This window comes from Macrosteles quadrilineatus, unplaced genomic scaffold, assembly GCF_028750875.1.
Source record: "Macrosteles quadrilineatus isolate MER2022 unplaced genomic scaffold, UCM_ALF_1.0 Scaffold_7__1_contigs__length_78375512, whole genome shotgun sequence".
Taxonomy (NCBI): Eukaryota; Metazoa; Arthropoda; class Insecta; order Hemiptera; family Cicadellidae; genus Macrosteles; species Macrosteles quadrilineatus.
The window spans coordinates 58,164,834-58,185,605 of NW_026542600.1; the positions used below are offsets into that span (position 1 = coordinate 58,164,834).

A 20,772-nucleotide genomic window follows, 5' to 3' on the forward strand; every position below is an offset into this window, starting at 1 on the left:
TTGCATTACTGTATTTTTTCTCTGCGATCTTGAGCAAGTAGTTTTTTCACCCTGTTGTACATTTCACCAGCTTGTTTGGCATCCTTAAAAAAAATAAAAAAAAATAAAAAAATAAATAGCTTCAGTAAAAAAGAACCTGGCCTAAAGTAATTAAAGGGTTTTGACCAAATCTTTAAAAGACTTAAAACTAAATTATTTTAGATTTTAATATTTTATTGGCTATAAAATACTTTATAATATGGCTTTACTTAAACTATTTGGAGGGAGTATTTAACTTTATAGATTGTCATTCCGATTGACATAGTCTTAAATAATCTATTTGCAACCATAAAAACAATAATTAAAGCCTATATTGGTTAGGTTCTTTTTTAATACCGTAATAGTTAATATCTAATTAGTTATCTAAACTAAATTTACATAATAAGCCGTAACTAAATTAATATAATTTAGCTAAACTAATTTAGTTAGGCCTAATTTAACTAAATTTACGAGGGGCTATTTAGTTAAAGCTCCTCGTGTAATACTGTATCCGTTTTGAACAATAACAGTTTTAATCAAATTTCTAATTACGTACGGTTAGATTTTGTTTTTCTTAATGCAAAATACACCTGTGTAGTGCATAATGCTTACTTTGAAATTTTCAGTTAACCTATCACAGACTAAATACTAAGTGTACCCTAGTATTTGTAGAATGTGCTAAAAGGAAGTAAAATAGAAACGACGCTTTTACTGGCGCACTTAACACGTATATGTTGACGCACACCCGGTACCCGGTATTGACAACAACATGTTTTACGGCCAACAATACCCCTACCTAAGTATTTTATATAGTAACACTTTATTTTTTTTGCTGGAGAGTAATTCAAAGGATCACTGAATTTAATATTCAAATGAAGGAGTTTTAATATTCGTCAATGAAGAAGGGAAGAACCCCCGTCCCTAGGGCTAGGATCCGAGAATAATCAATACATTGGGATTGTGGAATACTCACACCAGGCAACCATATATTGTGACAACACTGTATAGCAACGAATGCATCATAGAACTAAGAAATACATGCGCATCGAATGTATTACAATACATATTGTATGTCGTGTAGATCATTATCGGGGTTTGGAAATTGAAGGATTGGAAGGAAATATGGAAGTTTTGGAACAGGTGCAGAAGTAAAAATATATAAAAGAAAAATGTAAATACAAATAAATATAAATCGAGTAAAAATAAATTGGGAAAATAGTACAATTACAAAATAAACAAAACTATTAACAAAAGTTTTCACATTGCAGTCCAGACATAACTATCTGCAAGAATGTGAAGACTTAAATTAAAATAACAGAAAAGTAAATGAATAGGTAGGTTAACGCGAATCGGGAATGAACACCTGTAAATGAATCAAAACAATATCGTGAACATTCCTGGAAAGCGTACGGTGATACGGGAGCGTACACACCGGGCGGGGTAAGGGGTGAGATAAAAATAGCTTACAATAGGAATAAAATAAACTAGTGAACGTACCGATGCGAGACGAGAAGACGATGACGAACTGAAGAGTTGCTTCCGAATCAAAAGTAACGAATACGGCTAAAATAATCAGTGCTGAACTACTGGAAACAAAACACAAGTTGCATCAACGTGCGGGAACTAAATGACGACCGGGTATCGGTATGGATCGTCAGCAGCGGCGGACAGAGCGCAAAGGGTAACGATTTTCGCAATGTCTCGTAGGAGCTCAGGTACTTCTGTGCCGAGGTCAGAATACTCGATTGTGCTCCAGAGGACGTCTTGAGGTGTATTTACCTGTCCCGAGGTGAGAGAGCAGCGGAATTGTCGTTTAAAGACGGGGACTACTTGTTCGGCGGAGCACCAGCCGCTGGTAGCCACGGAACCCTCACGATCGATAGTTACCCCGGGCTGATAGGGGCGCACGCGCGTAACTCGCCTCGCTCTCAGCTATCTGCCGGTTTGGCGATAAATCGATTGAATTCGTAATAAAGATCGGGCAGAAAGGTGTGACAATTAAAAGGCTAGAGTGAGCCGAGGCGGAGAGCCCGGCCGAGGTTAGGTTAGGTAGAGACGCGCGTCGGCACAGGTAGCGTCTAGCTATCGACAAAACAAGAGCAGCCTACAGGTGTCTAGGGCACTACTGTAGGTGTAGGTAGTCGTCAGTCAGGAGCCGGTAAAATGGGCGATTTCGACTCAGGTTTGTCATCCTGCAGTTTACAACTCACTTTAAATCCTAGATCGCCGCACCGTAGATCATAGTGGGCGGGGGAGGGGGGATGAGGTATCCAGCAGCACAGTACCCACACTTGCGACAGTGTAAACGTTAACGCTTCTCAAGTTTGTATTTAGAATCGCTGTTCTCGAGGCTTAGTAAACAAGATTTCACAGAGAGTTATGAACATAAAAAGCATGTTTTAATAATAATCTTCAGTTAACTGGTAACATCAATAATTTATAAATATTCAAGCGTCATTACGGTAGCTATTGGACTAAGTACCACCTTTTAAAGTATCAATTGTAGGCCTAAATTACTTCCCGACATCTGAGTCAAGTCTTGTTCTTCCTCTTGTAGAGAGCCTTTGGTATACACAACAGTACAACAGTTCAGATGATTATTATAAATTAGGCATACTTGTCTGATTGCATGTAACTGCATGTTTAAAAGACTAAATAAAATTCTCATTCTCATTCTCATTCTCAGTTATTACACCTATCACACAATGAAACAGTGTAGTGAATGTAATTATCATACATTACGATTAAGGTTTGCTTCCTTGTATGCTTTTGCTTCAACATTTTCTCTTTAAGAAATCGTGTTTAGGATTTTCTTTCAACATACAAAATAACTCAATTCTGCATCCAAAGACAAGTCATGTGTTTAAATTAATAACAAAATTAAATATTGGCCTAGTAGGGATGAATAGTTATATTTTTACTATACGCTCACTCGGAGATAGCGCAGAAATCGGCAATTGGGCGAGCGAATGAGCGACGTGATTGGTAGACACCTTTTATCTTATTTTTCGGAAGGTGTTAAACGCTGTACGCACACCCTCGTTCCTTGGGGCTAAAGTGTGGGACTCACCACACTCAACCCTCCTACCAGCCATACAATCGCTTTTGTATTATTATATGTATATATATACCGTCTAGTAAAATGTAACTGCTTGAGTCAAATTATATCGAATAGTTTTTGAAGATACATTTTCTCTTGTCTTAAAAGTTCACACCTTATTGCAAAGCAAGGGAAGGCTACTGCGTAAATGGATGGTGGGTGTAGCTCTACGTGTCAAAATTGTAGGTGAAAGAAGAAAGATACGTATTTTACCCTAGAACTACATGAAGCTCCGTTTAACGTTTTGTATTGTTAATAACAAACAACTCCATTGATACAATCAGTAATTTAGAAATATTTTAAATACAACACATAATATAACATTATTATTTAGGCCTACGTAGAAAAATCTTTACCAATAAGATTTCGGTTTGACGTCAAACTGTATTTTGAATCTCGATGTTTCGTAAATTCAAGTAATCTAATACACTCTGATTTGCGACTCTCTTCTTCCGAAATTCACTTTCTTCTTGATGAAATTCAGCGAATTTTCTCTTCAGACTAAAATTACAGGGCTTTGCTCGGGTGGGAAAGGCTACCTTCAATCTTTTGAGAAGAAATTTATTTTACTTGTAAGCATTTTCCTCGCTGTAATAACATAATCGTATTTCATCAGGTATAGCTTACAAACTTCGTAATTTTAGTCTAAATTTGAAACATGAGGTTATTATGGACGTTGAATGTTTATACTTTTTTCAATAATTGTAAATTTCTTGACAGTGTATTTATTTTCTAGTTATAGAGGGTTGCGGCATCATCCCGTAGCTAAAGTAATTAGTCAATCACGGGATTTGAACCCGGAACCTCGGGGACCCAAGCCCCACGCCTGACTATTCGATTTGCTCTCATGGATTTAAACAGTAATAATTAACTAATAGAATTGAGTAAATAAAAATTCTGCATCCCAGACATTGTACTGCTTATTTGTTTTGATAGTATATTCTTTTCAAGTAAACATAAAATAACATAAAATTGTGGCCCGGTCTATTCGGCGTACAGGAAACAATTTTCGTATTACTTACATAGATTCGAGTAATCTATGCTCGTTATTCGTCTTGAGGTAATATCGGATTTACGGAACCTCCTCATCTTCTTTCACATAGATACAGCCATTCTATTATAATAGCTACAACATTGACAATGTAATAGTGTAATTGTCATGTCTTAATATATAGTGTATAGTCTAAAGATGTAATTGTTTAATGTTGCGATTCGGTCCTTGCTCTCAAGCTTAGTTTTGCAGGGACATGATTTCATAAATTTCAGAGTATTTTTGTGTTCTACCTGTGTGGTGTTTTATTTCTGAATAGATTGTTTTGATTTAGTGAAGTCATACATTCATAAGTATAAAAAAATATCTTTACTTTTTCACAAAGTCCCTATACGTTCGACGTTACTTTCAAGTTGTAAACACGATTTTTTAAGTTTTTAAAACACATATCAGTGATTTGTAATCTTATAAAGGTACTTGTTAAGCTTTATAACAAAGTATTTTTAGTAGATCTTTACATCGAGTAAGGATTAAAAGCGTATATATAAACCCCGTTAACTCAGCGCGTTTCTTGCTACAGAGAAGCTTCTGGGCACTGAATCAGTAGATTGACACTGAACGAACTGCCTCTAAACAAGCTTTTATGTCTGGTCGGTTTTATGTTTAGTGTTACGCCAGTAAAAGTGACTTGAACGTAGAAAGCTTGTGTGATATTGTAGCATATATAAATTATTTAACGTGGTAACCTTTTAGGAAGTAATATAAGTACAGTTTTTTCTCTCTCAATGTATTTATAAAATGCGTTTTTAGTAAAGCTGCATCTAATTGCTGTATGTTAAAATGTTCACAGTATTGTACTGATAGGAGAAAGTAACTCCAAACAAATCGAATCCGATTATGTTTGTATCTATATAATTTTTATATTGTTTAGTGTTAAGTGTTTTGAGATTTATAACTTTCGTCTGCTGAATATTTTCCATTGCGTTTGTGTTCTTGTGTATGGGATGTTAAAGTTTATATTAATTTTATAGGTGGATTAATTTGACGTTTATATAATTGATCGTGATACCGGTATACGGGTGAGTCTTCTAAGCTGTCCTAAACAGATTACAGATGAACGGCTAGACATACAGAGATGAAACACAACTTTTCCCGTCTAATTCATACCCAAGGAACAACGTATAAATATTTTTAACATTTTTAAAATAGAGGGTGTTCCAGGAACTGAAGGTTATGGGTTCGAATCTCAGAGTTTTCGAATGTAAAAATATGTCATGTTATGCATCATTTTAAAGCTTTGGACTAGACGAATTTACAGAATACCCTGTATCTTGGAAACCACTATACTTATTTTCGTTCTGTTTGAAAATTCGTAATCCTCGTGAGTTCAGCTTTAATTTAATATGCGACATTAAAATGTAATTATTTAAAGATAATAGTTTAACACGGTACAACAAGGTCTTGAACGTTTATTTCCGTATTCGTTTATTACCGCACCATGTATAATTTACCCGTGTACAGTGTATGGAGTATTTCGTCGTAACAAGATATCCGTTGGCCAGCTAACGTCAGCTAAGTGATGCTGAATACTTAATAACCATAAGCCAGCTCACAAAGGTGGCCTGCTGAGCCCTACGTGTGCTTCTGATTGGTTATTAATACCTCATTATGGTCCGTAGACCATTATACAGGGTGGTTAGGAACCCACTATAGCTGGTCACCCGAAATGTCATGAGATTGATCCCAAGGCAATCATAATGCAATTCGTAATGTCGTAATTTAATAAATTTGGTTGAGTATGCAGAGTGTCCCATGAAGAAGTTGTTATTTTTAAATTACTTTACTAAACGTATTGAATAGGCACAAACTTGAATAAATACACACGTGAAAATATCCTGAAGTCTGATCAATCAGAAGACAATTGGAGAACAATAAAGTTACCAGAAAAGATTGCTAACGTGATCAGCTAACGAGTAAAATGGAATTGTGGCTCAGAGTCAGAGGGCCTCAAAGATCGGTGGATATTTTGATAAATTTAAAATCCAAATGGAATATTTGGCTAATAGCTTACTTTTTTGTATACAGATCTCATTGAAAGATATTTGCATTCCTCTAAATTTACGAAAAAAGGCTTTTTCAATATTTACTAATAAAAAAAACCTTTAAAACGCTAGGTTAAACCTCACATAGTCATATGTCTAACTTACAACTATTATAGTAAACAGCTGTGTAAAAGTTTGTGCGATAATCGCACTCCTAATAATGCGATATCCCCAAGTCACAATTAAGTTTCGACATATGAAAACTGAATTGTTCTCAATGTAATAGGTTTTCGTATACATTGGTTGGAAGGTTCAATTATATATAATGATGTTAAAACATTATCTTTGGACGCCTTAATGATTGGATGGTTTTTTGCTTAATCAATGTGACGACCAGTTGTACGAATCATACCCAGTTGAATTATGAGAGATTTTATGACCAAACAATTGAATTTTTCAACCTAGGCTATATGATCAGATGGTTGCGAGTAAAGATAGTATTGTTACCGAAGAGTAGTTTGATTTGATTGTTGGATATTAACATATTTTACGATTCAATGATTTGATGGTTGATTGGCTGATTGAATGAATGGTTGAATGATTAGATGTTACAATTGTTGACGGGCTTGACGGTTGATTGGTAGATTACAGAGTAAACCACCAACCTTGGATTGATGGTTTATTGGTTAAATGATTGGAGGTCACAACGATTGAGTGGCTGCACGGTAGATTGGTTGGTTAAAGAGTAAATCAACGATGTATGGTTGATTGGTTGAACAATTGAACGGTTTAGTAATATAAATATCGGATGATAAAAATTATTATGTTAATGGACGATTGATAATTAGTAGAATGAATGGTTGAATGTTTGAATACAACGATTGTATTTTTTGTTAATTGTTTAAATGATTTCATATTGAATGATTAGATTACCAAATGGTTGAATGGCTTATCAACAGAATGGTTGAGTGGTGGGATGTTACAATTAACAGGTTGGACGGTTAATTAGTCGATGATCGGATGGTTGGATGGTTGGTTGAGTGATGTATCGTGTTGACTGCCATGGTTATTGATTGGTTAGATGATTATTGAATTGTTGGATTGTTGAATGGTAAATTATCGAACGTTCTACCGATTGGCCAGTTGGAGGGTTGATTAGTCATAAATATTGTATGGTTGAATGATTCGATTGCATAAATTGTTCAATATCTTGAGTTTATACAGTGGTATTTACAACATCTCGTGCGGCTTTGCCATGCTCTGAGGATCACGCTAACTCCAGACAATCGATACTCAGACCGCCAACATTGTTAAAGTCACAATATCACCAATACTAAAGAATCTTCACTGCCCTATGAGCAGCAATCTGCGTGCTTACACAGTAAACTGAAGAGGCTGGAAATGGTGGTGTCGTGGCTTATTAGCGCCGTAGGATGACAGTGCCGTGGGATTAGAGCGCTGCTAGGGGTCCCTATTCCTATAAAGGACACAGCATTAATTCGTCTAATTGCAATCCCTAATGATCATTTATAGGTTAAATATAGGCCTAAAACTGAAAATTCAGAAAAGTTTAAAAATATGACCCTTGTTGACTATCTCAACAAAGGCCTTAAACATTAAGTGCCCAACTTGATTCTCGAACAACGACTTTGGCGCTGGGGTAAATGGCACTCATACGGCCATTAATACATTATGACTATAAGCACAGAAAACATACTACTATAAGCCTAAAGCCTCTCCAGCTATATCATTGAAGTACAGAGCAAGTTGACGGGTCACCTGTTGTAGGTGGCGCTGTCAGCCCACGCCATTTATTCCACAATTTTCCAAGGCGTGCTCAGCCCACGGCGTTGTCATCCCATGTAATCGGAAGTGGCACTGTACTACGGCAATACTAATGTTTCCCGATTTAAAGCAACGTGAGCAAAAGAAAATATCTCTCCTATGATTGGTTTTCATTCGGCTATAATTGGTACTTGAGGTAATACAGGGTGAGGCAGTGAGAGCACCCCAATTTTCTTTCGTTGTCACACTATAAGTAGGTAAAGCAACAACGAATGAACAGCTGTGCTTATAACATCAATTAAACTATGCCATTTTAGTAAATATTATGCCTGTGGCTATTATCACTTAGATTTTGATGTGGCGACCTTTTTTTTTAAAATAGTGATTCTTGTGCAAAAACTCAGAGATTGTTTGGACCACATTCCATCCTTGAACAACATGGTGCTGTTCCAGATTGAAAAACAATTGTGAACTGGGTAAAGTTATTTAGGACAGCTTAAGCCATAAAAATAATCGGTGGGAGCCACAAAACTGTTTGTACACCAGCAAATGTTGAAAGAATTCGAGTCGCAGTAACTCAAAGTCCAAAAAGATTTGCCTGGAAGCTTTTGTTGTGGAAACCTTTACGTTGGCTCCTTTTTTTCTTTGGGGGGGGGGGGGGGGTTATTCTTATAAGCTACTTGAAGTTCGAGATTTTTCAAAGTCACCCCACAGATTTGCTTGAACCGATGTAGAATAATAAAAAGGAATGTCAAGTAGGACAAGGACATCAATGGCAGGATTTTGTTTTCAAGAAATTGAAAAATGACTTTGTTAAGTTAAAATGGCAAGAGATAAGCTGTATTTTGATGTGCTATTTATATCCATAGGGTGAATATTATTGAGTTTGTACTACTTATAAATTGGGGTGCTTTCATTGCCCTACCCTGTACATTATCCATTTTTTACACATAAACAAATAAAATTTGGTAGGTTATGTAAGATGCAAACGTTTATTGTGTGAGGTCCTTTTTTGTTTTGAATAGAAAACATAAAAAAAAAATACTATGGATTCTTTCAAGGCTATCTTTAAAACAAATGAAGTTGCATAGCATTTTATGTTTGGCAACATTTTAACCATACATCCTCTTATACTTGAGCATGAAAATATGAATAGGAAACTATTTTGTTATTCACATTTTGGCTTATACGATTATTCAACAGCTAATATTCATTAACTGTACTGTACTTAATAATAAAGTTACTATTTGAAGAAGTATTCTTGTTGGATTATACTTCATGATACCTACCAATCTACCTCAAGGAAGTTTACATATTCATATTTTACGCATTTAAAAAATTCCATAGAGACATGTGTCACGACAGCTAAAATCAATTATGGCGTTAATCTCCACTCCCTCCAGACTCTGAAATCTCCACAGAAACTATCCTTCAGTATGTATGAACTGATTCATAAGTTAATGAATTAATGTCAATAAGTAAACGAGGCCATTTTACAGAGAGCGACGACAGTGAGAATGAAGGAGGCATGGGCAATGTGTCCAGGGTGATCATGAGGCCTCCAGGCCACAGCGGCAAGGCCAAGAGAGGCCATCTCTGCTTTGACGCTTCTTTTGAGTCCGGTAAGTGTCTCGGAGAACTTTTATTATTGGTCTTCCTCTTAACAAACCGGAATATCCTACAGTCTGAATACGTTATTACCATATCCTGACAAACAAGTTCCTTAACCAGACCACCTGGGAAATACAGTAGATCTAAAGTAATTAATATTTTCTTTTGAAGTCGTGGAAGGTAAAAAGAGTCCCCAATTCCTTAAAGGCGGAAGAGAACAAATCTGTCGAAAGTCCTAAATCTACTGGAAACTTACGGAAAGGGAGTATAGGTTGAGTTTTACATTCTAGAATGACGATGATCCACGATTGATAACAAAATATACTTAGAATTGGTTAGTATATGTCACGGGTATCTGCGATGCTCATGATTGGAACCTTGAATAATAATTGGCATTATGTCGACAACCTCACGTAAAAAACCCATCACAATCAATTGACGTAAGGTCAACACACACTACATCTTTTCAAATTTTATTTGAGAACCAGTTATGTTTATTTCAGAACATATCAATTGTATTTGAGATTAGTCAAATATATTTGGGAAAACATCAAATGGAGTTGAGAATAGTTAGTTGTATTTGAGAAGTCATCTAATTAATTTTAGAGCAGTGCAATATATTTAAGAAGTTATTAAATGTATTTGACAACATGTGATTTGATAATGAGAAACTCAAAATTATGCTGTTTTTTATATGGATATTTTAATAAAATAGGCTACAATCATTATATCCAACTCCTCAAATTAAAAGCCTTCATTCTGAAATTAAAGTAAAGATTTCTCAATTCCATAATACTTTCTCGAATACAAAATTGACTATTTTCAACTACATTTAATGTTTTATCAAACTTAACTGACTTATCTAATTTACATTTGGTATTTTCTCAAATACAAGTAATGATTCTCAAATACAATTAATAACTTCTCAAATAAATTTGGAAAAGGTAGTTGTTACTCACAATCTTGGACCGATTGAAATGTAGAATAATAACAATCTAATTTGATTTAAAAACTAATACATCTTCACTGGACATAGAAAAGGGATGCTAATCAGAAGCTTAAAAGTAGTTTATATATTGAGAATGAGCATAACCTCCTTTAATACAAGGCTGCGATCAACAATGTGGCAACGCCACACCAACCGGCCTATTGTCATAGTTAACAGTAATAACAAACGTACTTTGGCTGTCAGCTGTCTCTGTAGGCCGGAATTGCGGTGTTGCCACTTTTGTCTCGCCACGGCCTGGTAGAGGAGACTATGGAATAAGGGAACGTTTGGTAAGGTTAGGGATTATTTATTTAGATATTGCTGTAAATTTCAAAGATACGTTTGTGTCTCATAGGAAACTTGGGTCGTGTGGATTTGGTCTCGGAGTTTGAGTACGACCTCTTCATCCGCCCTGACACGTGCAACCCCAGGGTCCGTCTCTGGTTCTACTTCACGGTGGACAACATTCGTCTTGACCAGGTAAATCAAGGGTAAAGAGTTGGGAATGTCATAGAGTTCTGAAATAACATCTTTGGCATCGAATGGTCTGATCCACTAATTTAAAATTGTGTTTGGATCACTGACATTACTTTTTTATCCCTTGATCAAATGGCACTAACCTTGTTTGGGGAAGTCTGTCCTAAGCCTTAAATGTTTATTGATATGCCAAAGTCAAAGAGGCTATAGTCTCTTGGCTAGCCACACACTCCACAGACATACTGTCATATTTCAGTACTGCGCGAAAGGAACATTATTAAAACTTAATTGAACTGAGCCCAGCTAATTGCGTAACACTATACCAATCAAGGCAATGCAAAGATTTTTGGAAGTGTGGTAATATATAACAGTTACAAGACTACTTCTGCATCATAAAATTAAACTACAGGAGGTCTATAATAAGTCTATTGTTTGCTAGTACTCGGAAAGCAGTCAGTTTATATTGCCAATAATGATAATTACTGAATTGCTGAATCATTGTACTTAATAATATCTGATTCTGAATGAAAGCAGGTTTTGTTTTATCGCAAAAGATTCGTGAATCAGCAAAGAAGATTTTGTTATCCGCAAAGAAAGTTTTTGTAAGCGTTGAAGTGAATTTGTCGATTTTAAAGGTAGGCATACACAGTGTTTGCAACGATTTTAATTTCTACTACTGAAATTCCTCAAATTCTAACCGCCCGTGTTTTTACAATATCCCATAGTAAATACGTAATATTTTTTATGTTATCCATCAATGTTGATTGACGTTTTATAAATGTTTAGTTTAAATTGCAGAGCGTAAGCTAAGTTTCAAGTGTATTTCCCTGCCGTGTAACACATTCTTCGTCCTAAGATCGACTGCTCATATGACATTCGTATCTGATCTTTCATAAGGCGGGAAGAGCGACCAAAGACCTCAGAAGTAAGCTCAGCAATATCGTCGGTCAGATTGACAACGGGCAGAGAACACAATTAGCAAGTTTTCTGTTTAGTTTCGGTTCCCCGCCCCTCGAACACTCTACCACCCCCTCTTTGCATTTTAAAACAATGAATTAAAGCCAGCTGCTCGTACTCGAGGTGAACAGTACAACAGTGGAACAGTGCGCGGTTGTGCGTAACTCGGTCACACACCCACACACAAACACACGCACGCATATACAATCTCATGTCACCTTTGTTTATTTTCTATCTTTGACTATTGATCTTTTTAGGTCAGGACGCTAGGCGAAATTTGGAACACGTTACTACAGGTCACTACCTGGTTGGTAATTGGCAGGATTTGAACTCGTGACTTAGGAGACCAAAAAAAAAAAGTGTCTGCCCACGCTTTACCACTATATTGATAGTAGTTTACACCCTATTCAAATGTTAGGGACGTAATCGAATTAGCAAATGGTTTAATTCAAGATTTGGTTGAGTTAATAAATTATTTATGCCGAATTTTACATCTTTAACTGAGCCAATCTGAAATGAAAACTCACTGTTTACGTATGTTCCATAAACTGTTACAGTATCAAAAACTAAGAGAGGAAAACGTGACACTCACTTCCTGTGAGAGGCTCATTGTGCTATGAACATATTCGCTAAGGGTCAATATAGATGAGATGTGTCATTTCAGTATCCAAAATTTAATGGTCCTACCCAACTTCGAAATCACCTTTAATGTAAAAGTAAACTTACCTAATAATATCCAACCACTTAACTCTATTACGTAAAAAAGGTATCTGTCTATTCTAAAAGAGTGTTTACGCACCAACTACCGGTCCAAATTGGCTTAAATTTTGCAAAAGATGGTCTGAGATATTACTTAGACTTATTTGGTTACTAGGACTTACACGGTTAGATATGCCTTCTAGATATTTATTTGACTATTGTTAATAGTCTAGGGACACCTAACCTGTTTCTACTGCATTTTCTCTGGTAAATAAGTTCGGTAAATATAATACGATATTAGATATGTTTGACATACTATATTTTCTTTTACTGAAAAAGAAAACATGCTTAAAACCTTTAACTAGTTCACAAAACAATGCCTAAAGCATTTCATTTCCGTGCGTTTGTACGTTGAAGAGTAGTTAAACAACGGAGATTGAGAGCTAAACTGGTTCTTGTTTAGGTTTTGCTAAAACTCGGTTCGCGTCAAACAAAACGACGTTTCTTGTAATGGGTGGAAACTCTGAAGTTTTTGCCAGGTTAATTATTTTCCGGAACTAAATAAACTCTTTGTAAGAGGGTGTTTAGGGGGAAAACTGTAACACTCATAGGCAGGACTATTATTTGTTTAAACATTTTGTAATCAGCTTTCAGACTTGTTTCCCCTCATGCACCTACTTTTGCGTTCCACCGCCACCCCAGAGATTGAACCTAAAACTAACCCATACAATAAAGACAGTCTCAGTCTAAATATTATGCCTAAACCCATCATGTAGGACAATGTGTTATGAACCTATTACTCACCTTTTACTTAGTGAAATAGAGTTAGTAAATTTGAATCTATTTCATAACTGCTCAGCTTAAATTGAACAATAACATAGCGAGAGACTTAACCTTTTGAGTTGGGTGTGTATTTTGTACATGGTAATTTAGAACCTTTGTGGGAAAACGAGTAAATCTAAAATTCAATACAACACTATTTGAAAGGTACAACTTATCACTATGTTACCCCACAATCAACTTTATGATTGAAATTCTAAGATTGATCTATTATTCTCCTCTAGAATGTGGTATTTAGCCAATTTTCAATTTGGTTTGATCTTGAAATACGTACACAATTTTTCAATGCAAAAACGGCATTTTGACCTTGTTATATTGTGTGTCTTTTCACATTTAATTTTTAATACTTTAACAGAGGTATCCTTAACCCTTGTCAGTTTTTCAAGTGGATGCTATACAATAACACTAATTAGTATGTTTAACCAACTGTAAAATTAAGCTGGACGAGATGACATTAGGAAACTGGATAATGGACGAAATAATACTTGGACGATATGGTACTGTACCCATAAGATCTTTTTACTGTACCAGCTCTATTCCTTTGTGACTTAAGGAGGTGTAGGAAATGTTTGTAATGCTATTTATCTAGGTGAAATACTGTATTCCTATACATTCTTGAAACAATAATGACCACTCAAATCGATCAACTAAAATATTCAATAACCACGATTTAGGGAATCATCCTTGAGTTATTGATCTATATTATTGTAACTGAAACATTGTAAAAAGACTACGTACTGTTTGGAGCTCTTTGATCTCCAACATTACTTAAATTTTAACCTCCATTAGTTAATACATTAATTAATCTGTCAGCTATCCGGGAAACCATCATTGAACAACTAATTACATCAAATTACCTTTTTGATGCGTTTGTTCTTGAGCCAGAAGTTTTGTATATCGCTTAAACAATAAAGTTAGGCAGTACATAAAAATCATTCTAGCTTAAAAACCCGTCAATTTAAAATAATTCAAGTTCTTTAATATAGTATTACCCCCCCCCCCCAGAACAAAAAAATAAAACAGTTGTAGAATAGTTCTTGGATTGTATAAAGTCAATAGCAATATTAAACTAAAAGAAAATATGCCAAATAAGAGAAACAAGAGAGTAAAACCAAAACTCTTGGTAGAGATGGTAGAGACGGAAGTTGGAGAATTTCTGTTCGAGAAGGTACTTCACAGATACGATGTGTTGACGATTTTGCTTGCTGGAATCGATTGATTGCTTAATATAGTTTATTCACGTAGATTTTTGTGGGCTTCACTCACCTTTATTTTTGTCTGTGATGTCCGGGACTCGTCAAAACACACATAAACACACATATATACAACACAAAATCGTCCACGGCATCAAGGTCCTCAACACCTCGCCTAAAAGCATGTCGTTCAAAAACAGAATAATATAGTTTACTGAATACTGACTTGAATTTCACATCCCAATAAATATATCTTGTAAAATGTTCAATTAATTGTAATCAAGCATTTTTAAATCTATTGGCTGTTATCTATCAGTTTTAAGAAGACAACATTTAATTGTGGAGTTTTACTAGCATTAAACATTTTAACTTAACAAAATATATTGATTGGCTATTATGGACACTTATAAAATTGTGTGCCATTTATACACAGGTTGTTAAAGCGATAAAATACATTAATGAAACATTTCGAAATCACTTTTGTTACATGTGTAATGCGTGTTGGACCTTCAATGTTAGTTTTGTTGACAGTTTGTCATCATACTGTGTACACAATTTTTTGTCTTAATATTCGTTAAGTCTGAGCTATATAATATATAACTGTAAACAGGACATGCATATTTTACTACAGTTAAGAGTTTATTCATCTATGCTTTGGTTAAGTTAGACTGTTAACAATCTAAAGCTTTGTCGTACAACAATTACAAGTCGTATTGCACAGAGTGTTTTAACGCAACCCAAATTAGAAGTAGTTGTACGACAAAGAAGCTACCGTTTTCGTATCCCTGCATTCATTATTTCATTGCCAATCAACTTATATGCATGGTTGCATAGTTATCTATGAGTTTTAGGCCTAAGGAACCTAATAATTAATCTACTTATATATAATTCAGTTTAAAAAATCTTTGTATAACTAAATCTAGAGTTCTACTGGACAGATTTTATTAATTAATGGGTCGTTGGCAAGCTTAATTAATTCGTGTTGTGTGTGTTGATTAATTCGTAGCTTATTCGTGTAGATTTGCCAATAGTTATCAAAGTTTGTCTTTGTTATGATTTATGGTGAAAATTAAAAGAAAGGTTTTCCATAAGAAATACATTAAAACGGGGTTTTCACATTTTTTATTTGGATGCAACTTTTGGCTGCCTTTTTGAGTATTTTCAAGAGGCGCATGGTATAAATTTGTAGAAAATGTTATTCCCTTTCAGAATATCACCTTTCACTTTGGTCGCTAAGCAGCCTCCGAATTTATAGTAGTGAGAAAATACTGAGTCAGTGATATTTTTGTTAAACTTTGTACAACTAAATCTAGACTGCTACTGGACCAATTTTGTTGATTAATGGGTCATTGGAAACTCATGTAGATTTGAAAATAATTATAAAAGTGTGGTTTTATTAAATCTTTGTGGTGGAAAAGTAAAAAGAAAACATAAACACATTAAAAACTCAATTTTTTAGTTTCTGTTTTCAAATTCAATTTGTAGACAACTTTTGGCTGCCTTTATTAAGTATTTTCAAGAAATACATAAGTAATTTGTAGGAAATTTTATTCTCTTTCAAAATATCACATCCGTTTTGGTAGATTTTTGGACAATTTAAAGTTACTGGCAAATAAGCTACGAGATTACAAATTTATAGTTGTTAGAAAATACTTAATTACAGATATTTTTGTTAAACTTTGTACAACTAAATCTAGACTTCTACTGGATTGATTTTGTTGATCAATGGGTCGTTGGAAAGCCTAATTCTACTAGATTTACAAATAATCATGAAAGATTTATTTTATTAAATATTTGAGGTGAAAAAAGCAATAATGCAATAAAAACTGTATTTTCCAAGTTTCTATTGACAAGTTTCTACATGTAGCCAACATTAGCCTGCCTTTCTTGAGTATTTTCATGCAATTACATTACAGTAATTAGCACGAAATTTTATTCTCTTTCTGAATATCACTTTCACCATTGGTCGATTTCCTTACCATTTTAAAGTTGTTTGCAAAAAGGCTAAGCAACCTCCGAATTTATAGTTGTTAGAAAATACTGAATTGGAGATATTTTTGTTAAACTCTGTAGCATTGAATCTAAAGCTCTATTTGACAGATTTTATTAAATAATAGGTCAATAGAAAGCTTCATCCATGTAGATTTGCAAATGATTATGGAAGTTTGATTTTTTGAAAGATTGATGGGAGTAATGGATTTGCCGGTATGCATAATCTAATCATATGAAACGTCACATGTGTTGATAATTTAAGTGCAGATTTTTGTATAGTTATTTAATTAATTTTTCATTGTCTGCATTTTGTTGTTTACAATTTGCATTTGTGGTTTTATGTGTGTTCCTTATGTTATGTGTGTGTTTCTAAAGTTATGTGCATAATCCGTACCATAAATATTAGTGAGTAAAGGTGTGCAGGGATTTCATAACTTTTATTTTCCTCGGGACCGTTGTATTTAACCACAACGGGCTCTGTGGCTAATTGTGAATTAAGTCTCAAATTGGCGTTTTTGCATGCTCTGTTAGAGCATACATAAGAACAACATATTACGTCTTATTTACAATAAATTATCAATAAAACTAAACCTCTTAGATAACTGGAACGATGCATATTAGCTGATCGGCAATGAAGTAAAGAAAACAGGGTTACAATCATATTAGCAGTTATGTTGTTTAAAGGTGTCTCACTGTTTTATAATTATTTGGGGCTGAGTTTTAAACTAAACCCGCTGTCTTAAAATAGCAACAATTAAAACACACATTTATCAAAACATATTTAACTAATTTCTGATCATTACGGTAAATGAAGACAACTCTTCTATTTGTAGGTAAGTCATTATTTTTTAAGTGTTCGTTACGTGTTCTAGCAAAACTTGATCTCATGGGGGGAATTGTGAAAGGTAAATAAGTTAGTAGGATAGACATCTTGGTATTTGTTAAAAACCACTCAAACATTAAACATTTATTTAACCAAAATAATCAAACATTTTAGGAATGTTCAGACTCAAATATTTTACTTGACATCCCAAACTCTACTGTTATCTCAGAAGCTTCAGTCGAACCGAACAGTTTTTCTCTGTCACCGAGCCGAAAGTCAGCCAGAGGGTGACTCGTTCAGGGAAGTGGGAAGCAAAAATAATTCGGAAGAGGGATACCCCTTATTTAAAAGGGTAGCTCGGCCAGTGAATCAAACTAGGGGATGGAAGGTCAACGGCCTACAGGGTGATTCATAAGTTGATACATGGAGGGTGAGTGTTCGTAACAGTTCGGCCATCCTCGGCAACGCTCGGTTATCTCCGGCCGATTATTGACCTTGCGCCGTTGGGTGTCGTTGACGAAGAGAAATTGCAACGATAAAAAACAATCCAACAATACAACACGCCAAGTGATTAGAATAGTAAAAAATGGTTATTTCAACTGATGAAAACAACAATATGGATTTGTAAACGGGGTCATCAGTCAGTGATAGCATATATTTGCTGACGTGGCTTACTGTTGTTAAGTAAACATGTTATTTTACCTGCGTAAACAAGCAGATTTTAAAATTATCGAAACTAGCCACAAAGTAAAATAAAACGTTAACCCTATTTTATAATTTTCTATTTGAAACCGAAACATTGATATTCAGTGCTCAGTGAGCATTAATTCATTGCGAACAGTTTTGAATGAGGTATATTTAAACTTCATTAAAATAACCAGTTAAATTACCCAGAGATAGTATACTTGAAGGAAATTTTCAGCGTAACAAACTGCTAATACGTTGATTTTATTCTGAAACACACTCTATTTATTGAGCTGATTGTTCAGTGTTAAAGTTAAGAAATGTCAATAATTGTATTTGGTTTATTCAAAGGTATTGTATTATTCAAGCCAGTATTTAAATATTATAAAAAAATTTTGTTTAAGCCGCATTTGAAAAATTATTTTTTAATGTAAATATTTAATTTGCTGTACCGGATTCAACTTTGGAGGAGTCCATGTGATGTGATTAGTTTGAAGGGATTCATGATAAGTTCGAAATTTAGACATATACTTAATCGGAGTTAAATTTAGTGTAAAACTTTGTCGTTTTATTATGATTTTATTTGAATAAAACGTAGCAAAAATAATTCATATATGTTTGGAACTGTTTCGTATTCCAGTGACTAGGCATAAACTGAAGCGCTTAATACGTTTTTAATGTGTATAATTCCTGTGTATTCTATTTATTCATGTATAAGTTGTTTTATCAATACGTCCAAAATTTCCGTTCAATTGTTATTCTGTAGGACTGACTAGTATCCTGTTAGGCGTTTCTTGACGAGGTCCAACCTCCAAATGGTACTGTTTAATAGGTTAAATCGTAGTTCTATACATATGGTCCATAAAACTTAATATTTTTCAAGAATTCCTTTGTAACTATACTTAGCAGAACAAACCAAAATATAGGCTACATTTTTGAAAAAGGATTTAAGCAAAAGAGTAGTTCCCTTATAACCATTGTATTTCTAAGGATCAGGACATTACAAAGTTGAGGTGTGTTCTCAGTGATACCAACCCCTAAACACCCCAGCGGTGTTGCAGTAGTACCAACTGCGCAACCCCTCATCTGATTCACCCTCTCCAGGCCACAGATAGACGGGAATCATCTGATTTTGCCTCCATTTTGTCGCGAAGCCCATACGGCCTTGTCCCTGTATCAATCTGCTCTTGTACAGTCAACCGCACAATTTCCACCCCCATTTTCCCGTTTAGACTGTACCCTACACCACCTCTTTGCTTGATGTTTGATGATGATTAGCGATTTTGATAGTTGAAATGTCATTCCTGGGTTTTAAAAATGAATGGGTTAATTTAGGTTTTTAGTGGTTAAATTGGTTTGTTTTATTGATTTTGGTAGATTTCCTTTAGTTCATAGTTTTTGTAATATAATTTTTGTAAGGTATTGTATATGCAATTAAGGTTTAGCATTACTTGGAAAATTCTCTTTTTATAAAATTTCTTGTAGCAGCAAACCTAAGCACTCACTAAATGTTATTAAAATGAGGAATAAATCTAAAATTTTAAATAAAATGTCTAGTGCAAATTCAATCAGGCAGTTGGAAATTCACTTAGTCTGCAGGTTTGATGCTGCGGGGGTGTTTTTCAAAAGTCCCAGCTCATCCTATAAAAATGATGAACAATAAATGATGATAATGGCATATCTTTAGCAGCAGATTTTATTAGCGTTTAGTAAAACAATAGAACATACAAAATTACTTTTTTTGTTTGTAGGCCTAATTCTATCTTAACCATAACGATATCAAAATTTATTTTCCTACTACTGGATATTGAAGAATTAAATTGTGAAATAAACTGTTAACTGTTCAATATCCAGGGTATTGAACAGAGAACAGTTTATTTAACCATATTTAGTCTACTGTTATTTAAATGGGTCTCAATGGCATGTATATGATTTTAATCTCATTTTACTTGAGCCTAGCACGTGGTCTTCAACGTAGTCAACTTCAGCAAGAAGAGGATTTGCTTCAGAGACGGCATGACACCTCTGGTCAAATCCACCAGCCGTCCAAAATGGTGAGTACAGAAAACCACATGTTTTGGATTCATTTTGGCGATATGAAAATGCTACGAAATTTTATGATCATAATCCATACTGAAAATGTCACAGCAGCTAGGAAGAATTATAAGGGTGTTTCAAGCGGGGCAGAAATACTGAAATTGCCACGGCGGATTATATTTTTCAGGTAAGGGAGGTCAGTTTGGCAATGTTCAGGGAAAAAGCGAATGAGAAATTACCATTTAGAATGATGTCGTTACCCATTACTTAGTTAATATTTAAGGCCTCGCTACTTTGAAGGTTGTACTGTACTAACTTTCAATTTATATTAAGTACCCAAAGTTATAGTAATCTATTTTACCAATTAAGGCAGAAATAATTAAGTTTGTAGTGGCTTGTAATTGTTCAAACGAAACACAAGTATGAACTTGAACTATTATCTGTAAGAACACAAACCTGTCTTGGAAGCAAGGACACTTCTATTAATTATTGTAGGCGTTCAAATACTGTAAAAGTAGTCTTGCGCTTTGTAAGC

At 34.6% G+C, this 20,772-nt stretch overlaps 1 protein-coding gene across 1 annotated transcript in view; it reads left to right on the forward strand.

The window, feature by feature from the left end:
- Nucleotides 1-2,181: 2,181 nt before the first annotated feature.
- Nucleotides 2,182-20,772, forward strand: part of LOC128999027 (cytosolic carboxypeptidase 6-like) — a 38,422-nt gene continuing 19,831 nt past the window's right edge. Inside the window, exons 1-4 of the mRNA XM_054425384.1 lie at nt 2,182-2,200; nt 9,436-9,558; nt 10,891-11,015; nt 20,160-20,254. Of these exons, the coding sequence (XP_054281359.1) occupies nt 2,182-2,200; nt 9,436-9,558; nt 10,891-11,015; nt 20,160-20,254 (362 nt within the window). The remainder of the gene's footprint in view (nt 2,201-9,435; nt 9,559-10,890; nt 11,016-20,159; nt 20,255-20,772) is intronic.